General features: G+C 34.8%; 1 protein-coding gene across 1 annotated transcript; it reads right to left on the reverse strand.

Moving 5' to 3' along the window:
- Positions 1-354: 354 nt before the first annotated feature.
- LOC133331026 (cuticle protein 19-like) lies at positions 355-970 on the reverse strand. Its single transcript, XM_061539425.1, has 2 exons — positions 676-970; positions 355-617 (listed from the first exon to the last, which is right to left on the reverse strand). The coding sequence occupies exons 1-2, from the start codon at positions 968-970 to the stop codon at positions 355-357; spliced, it is 558 nt and encodes a 185-aa protein (XP_061395409.1).
- Positions 971-6,079: the final 5,109 nt, after the last annotated feature.

The following is a 6,079-nucleotide window of genomic DNA, read 5'->3' on the forward strand; positions in this document are numbered from 1 at the left end:
CTCGACTAAGCCCCGTTTTTGCCCAATTTAAGTTTCAGGTAAGAATTTTTCGATCGTATTATCAAGGAGAATATTACAACCAAAGTTCAAAAGTCACTCATTGTTCTGCATTAATATCCATAACGGATTATTTATTTTTTTTTGTATTTTTTTAGAATTTTAAAAACTTTAACTATTTTAACAAACTAGATTTACACATTATCAGTTGCGTGTTTATATATTTTTTTGGTTGTCTATTTTTTTGGGGGGTGGTGGAACTTGGTTGAGGTTATGGTGGATATGGATGATTTACATTTATAATTAATATTCACAGTCAGGTCCGTAGGAGTCATCATCAGCGTCGTAGTAGAGTATTTACAATTGCTTCACATTCACATAACTGCTGGCATGTCCATGACCATGACCCAATCCATAACCGTAACCACCATGATAATATCCTTGATCCAGAGAATTACCAGCATAACCATAACCGGCACCATATTGAAGACCCTTGCCATAAATTTCAGGATGAACGGCGTGACCGATTTTCTTGACAACAGCATTGAAACCATTATGGTCATCGGCATGATATTCTACAACGCGGGTGGTACCATCGGATTCTTTCAGAGAATAGCCACCTGTAATCAAAAATGTATACATGTTTATTATTATTTTTTAATTGATATAGAAGCTTACCTTTCACCAAGCCACCATCACGATGTTCCCATTGATTTTTAATGTCACCAGTCTTCAGATCCTTAACTCCGTAATCAAATTGATATTTGGGATATTTGTAGTAATCCAATTTTCCCAGATGGCCAGCATAACCATAACCTTTATCTAAATAACCGCCATAGCCGCCATTGTAGCCCAAATCATAGTGTCCTCCTGAACTGTATTTAATATCTCCATGTGGATAATAAATGGGTATATCGTGTTTGACGACGGTACTATAACTGGAACCACCACCACCATGCGAATATCCTGCCATAGTTAAGCCAACGAAGGCCGATGCGACCAGGATCACACTAAAGCAATGCATTTTGTTTCACACGAATTTAGAATAAAGGCTTTATAGGAAGAAAATTCTGACAATTCCGACTGCGAACTAAATTTTCCGAAGAAGAACAGAGTAGTCAAAGAACTTAGAATCGAACTGATAATGAATTCGATTTATTATTTAGTATTTATAGCTTCTAAATCAATCAATATTTCATAATAGCTTAGAATTAGAACTTTATTGCGTTTTAGGTTTTTGGTTTCTTTTGTTGCATTTTGGCTGCACAGCACCGATTTGAGTGGTTACTCATTGTTTCCTGCGTTGTTGCATATTTTTGAAATTGAAAAAATACTAATAATAATACAATACAAATCGCGTGTTTGTGCTTGAGTTAATTTTTATTACCATCGCCATAATTGTGCAATTAATAAAGAAGTAAAAATCCGCAACATTTGAAGTAATATTTTTTGTTACGTTTTTTTTGTGTAATTTAATTAAAGTCCATTTCATTGTTTAAATGGTAATAAAAATTAAATCAGTTTTGAGTAATTCATATCATAATATGTAGATATGCCATATACAATGTAATATTCGAATTGTATTAAGGCTATACACGTATGTATTTACATAAAGAAACATGGTTCGAAAATTGAGGAATGTACTTGTTCGGACGTCTACTGCTAAAGAGCATTGTAGCGTTGATTAGGACATGTGATTGACTATGAAAAAACAGCCATCCGATATGTATAGGATCTACTACTTACTAGTTTACTAGAAGAATCTGCATGCAAGAGCTTTATACAGACCTCTATAATATTTAATGTAGGTATCACAACATGCCATGGAAGGGTTAGATCTCTTATTTCCAAATAGAATGTTAATGGATTTTACTTATGTTGTCCATATGACGAAGAAAAGAAAATAAAGAAGAGCGCCTTCTTAGCAATTGGTCAATGTTTAATAGCAAGATGCATCGGCTATTATGAAAAAAAAACCGTAAGGAAAGCAGTAAAGTCGGACTTGACCGACTATATGATACCCTTCACCACTTTGGTTTCTGCCTATGTCTCCTAACAGACTCCCCCTTCTCGAAAGAGCATTAACATGAAATTGAACGAACTTGAATATGTAATCTGTATGCCTTTCTGGAACCTATGCTAAATTTCATTTCATTCGGGCAAGTTTAGAGTGGTTTGCGTACTCTTCAAAATTTAATCTCAATCAGACACCCGTTTAAAATATATATGGAGCCGTATATGCTTTGCACCATTTTCAATAAAACGCAATAACGTGGCGTGCCACTCGGTGCAGCATTTACCTAAAATCGAACGAAAATATATATGGGAGCTATATCTATAATATATATAGGGACTTTGGCACACCAATTACCTTAAATCAGGCAAAAATATATATGGGGGCAATATTTAAATCTTTACCGATTTCCAGGAAACTTTACACACATCATTCTGGACACATCATTCTCGTGTAAATAGAATGATATATGAGACTCTAGTACACCATTTACCTTAAATCGGTCGAAAATATTTATTGGAGCTATATCTAATTCTGAACCGATTTTCACGAAACATAGCACGCATCATTCTGGAACTAATTCAGTACTCTATGCCAAATTCCGTGCAAAACCAAAGATATATAGTAACTTTGGTTCCCTATTTACCTTAAATCGGACAAAAATATATATGGGAGCTATATCTCAATCTGAACCGATTTTCACGAAACTTGGCACACATCATTCTGGAACTAATTCAGTACTCTATGCCAAATTTCGTGCAAATCGAAAGATATGCAGGGACTTTTATGCATCATTTACCTTAAATCGGGCGAAAATATATATGGGAGCTATATCTAAATCTATTTACTCGAAACTTGGCACACATCATTCTGGAACTAATTCAGTACTCTGAGCAAAATTTTTTGCAAATCGAAAGATATATAGGGACTTTGGTGCACCATTTACCTTAAATCGGACGAAACTATATATGGGAACTATATCTAAATCTGAACCGATTTCCTCGAAACTTGGCACACATTATTCTGGAACTAATTCAGTACACTGTGCCAAATTTTGTGCAAATCGAAAGATGTATAGGGACTTTGGTGCACCATTCACAATCAATCGGACGAAAATATATATGGGAGCTATATCTAAATCTGAACCGATTTTTCCCAATTTCAATAGGGCTCGTCCTTGGGCCAAATAAATGAGCTGTGCAAAATTTCATCCAATTCGGATTATAAATGCGACTTGTACCTTGTTTACAATTTAAACTACAGACGGACGGACATGCGTAAATCGACTCAGAAAGTGATTTTATGCATATGCTCATATTTGGTGCCTATATCTTTCGATATAGGCACCAAAGACCCTATATATCTTTCTATTTGCACGAAATTTTACATATCGTACTGAACTAAGCCTAGAATGATGTGTGTTAAGTTTCGAGAAAATCGGGTCACATTTATATATATCTCACATATATATTTTCGTCCGAGTTTATGTAAATTGTGCACCAAAGTCCTATATATCCTTCTGTTTGACGGAATTTGGCATAGCGTACTGAATTAAGTCTAGAACGATGAGTGTTGAGATTCGTAAAAAATCGGTTCAGATTTCGATATAGCTCCCATATATATTTTCGTCCGATTTTATGTAAATGGTGCACCAGAGTTTTTGGATTTGGACAAAATTTGGCATAGCGTACTGAATGAAGCCTAGAGTGATGTGTGTTAAGTTTCGTGAAAATTGGTTCAGACTTAGACATAGCTCCCATATATATTTTCGTAGGATTTTAGGTAAATGGTGTACCAAAGTCCCTATATATCCTTCGATTTGCACGAAATTCGGGATAGCGTATTGAATTGAGTCTAGAATAATGTGTGGTAAGTTTCGGAAAAATCGGTTCAGATTTCGATATATCTCCCACATATGCATATATTCGTTAGATTTTACATAAATCGTGCACCAAACGTATCAAATGGAGACTTGAATGACGTTATTGCGTTTTGTTGAAATTGGTGCAGATGCAGTCATAGCTTCCATATGTATTTTGAACGGGTGTCTGATTGAAATTAATTTTTTAACAGTGCAGCGTACCGGATAGCGTATATCAATTTTGCTTTAAGGGATTCTCGATTTTTTATTTTTAAGATTTTAAATGGGCTGGTAAATGAATACCAATGCTTGTTAAGGTTTGTCTGGCTCTCGTATGAACTAGGGACAACAATTAACAAAATGGCGGAAATGTGAAATTTTTTTTTGGAAAATCGCCTATTTTTTACCACAAACTAAGTTAAAGTTAAATAAGGAAGTTCTTCACCGATTGGCTTTACTAGGGTACGAGAGCTATACACTCCCAGAGAAACGTGTCAAAATTTGGAACCGATTGGATTATTAGTTTATGAGTTATCGTGCCCGCCATTCGCAAAAGAGATAAAAGGCGTTTAAAGTTTGAGAAGCACTTCAGCTGTCGCACGATGCTGACAATAAATCGGCTATATCTTCAAGGGTTCTTGAGATTTTCACTTGAAATTTTGTAGGGGCATTCTTGAATTAGTGTAGATTCGAATTAAATAAAATTTGACCCCGAGAATTGGGCGGTCCCCTTAAATCGTTTTCCATTCATTTGTCCCATGGTACGCTGACGACTCAAAATCTGCCCGAATGAAATTAAATTTATCATAGGTTGCAGAAGGACATGAGTATGTTTACTCTAGGGTACATTGACATACAATTGTAAGGATACTATGTACAATATACCCAAAGTGGTGAAGGGTATCATATAGTCGGCCCAGTCCGACTTTACTACTTTCCTTACTGGTTATGTTTATGCATATTAAAATATTCAACTGATTTTTTCCGCTTATTGGGGTTGTCTACATATAGGCGTATTGTCAGTTTATACCATACAAAGTATGGAATTCTAAGACGGTTTAACCAACTGCTGTAATAATTCTAATTTTTAATATTTTGGCAAATTTTTCCCAACATACTTTTCTATAATTTCATATTTCGTCTCAATCGATCAGACGTTGGGTATTAGGTAATGATTTCATAAAATCAGACGAAAATGTTATAATGCTTTATCAAGATATGAACCGCCTGTGCGAAATTTTATTGCTATCGGACAATTTTTTGTTACATGGTGCATAATTTAGATTACCTCTAATGAACAATTCTATTCCAGCTATATTTAAATTTGAATTCAATAAATTGTGCAATATGTATATCTATATCTGAACGTATATAGCAAAACTTAACACCTGTCATTCTACACGGTACGTCTCAATTGGACAAACTTTGGGAGCTTGGTGCACATTCAACAAAGCATCACATACATTAATCGGATAGAACGGTACCTCCTAATTTTCAGTTTTTGGGGGGTTTTGACCGGATTTTTCCACCGAATTGGCTGTAATTTAGTAGCACTTTGAGTTCTTATTGCGTAGCAAATGTCTCCACTAAAAATCTATATATATAAAATAGAAAAAAAATTTGTTTGTTTGTTTGTATGTTACCGATAGACGCCAAAACCGCTGAACAGATCTTAATGAGATTTAAACTGTATATCGGGGCATGCCCTGAAAGTAACATAGGCTATATAAATTTTTAAAATTCCGCGTGGATGCGGAGTTATAGCATCAATAGTAAACATACCTCAAAATTTCTGAACATGTAATATGCGTTTATCTTAAGAACGGTTACAGATACCGTTTTCAAAATTTGCCTGAATAAAGAAAGTGTGAATACACACCATCCATACAAAAATGAGCATGGTACGATCAACGGAAAATGCACTTTTTACTGCATTTTAAAAATCTGCATATTGAAATTTGAAAATATTTTGTTTGTAGACTCTAAAAATGCTGAAGAGATTTTACTGAGATTTTCACAGAACGTCATAACATGCACTGGGAATAACATATGCTATATAAACTTCTAAGATTTCCCGAAGATGCGGTGTTATAGCATCGAATGTAATCATACTTCAAAAATTATGAACATGTAATTTGTGTATATCTTAGGGACGGTTGTAGATACCGACTTCAAACTACTGCTGAGTAACGTGAGTGTAAATACGC

The sequence above is a fragment of the Musca vetustissima genome, unplaced genomic scaffold (assembly GCF_032173495.1).
Source record: "Musca vetustissima isolate MV318-11 ecotype Yass unplaced genomic scaffold, APGP_CSIRO_Mvet_v1 utg83198, whole genome shotgun sequence".
Taxonomy (NCBI): domain Eukaryota; kingdom Metazoa; phylum Arthropoda; class Insecta; order Diptera; family Muscidae; genus Musca; species Musca vetustissima.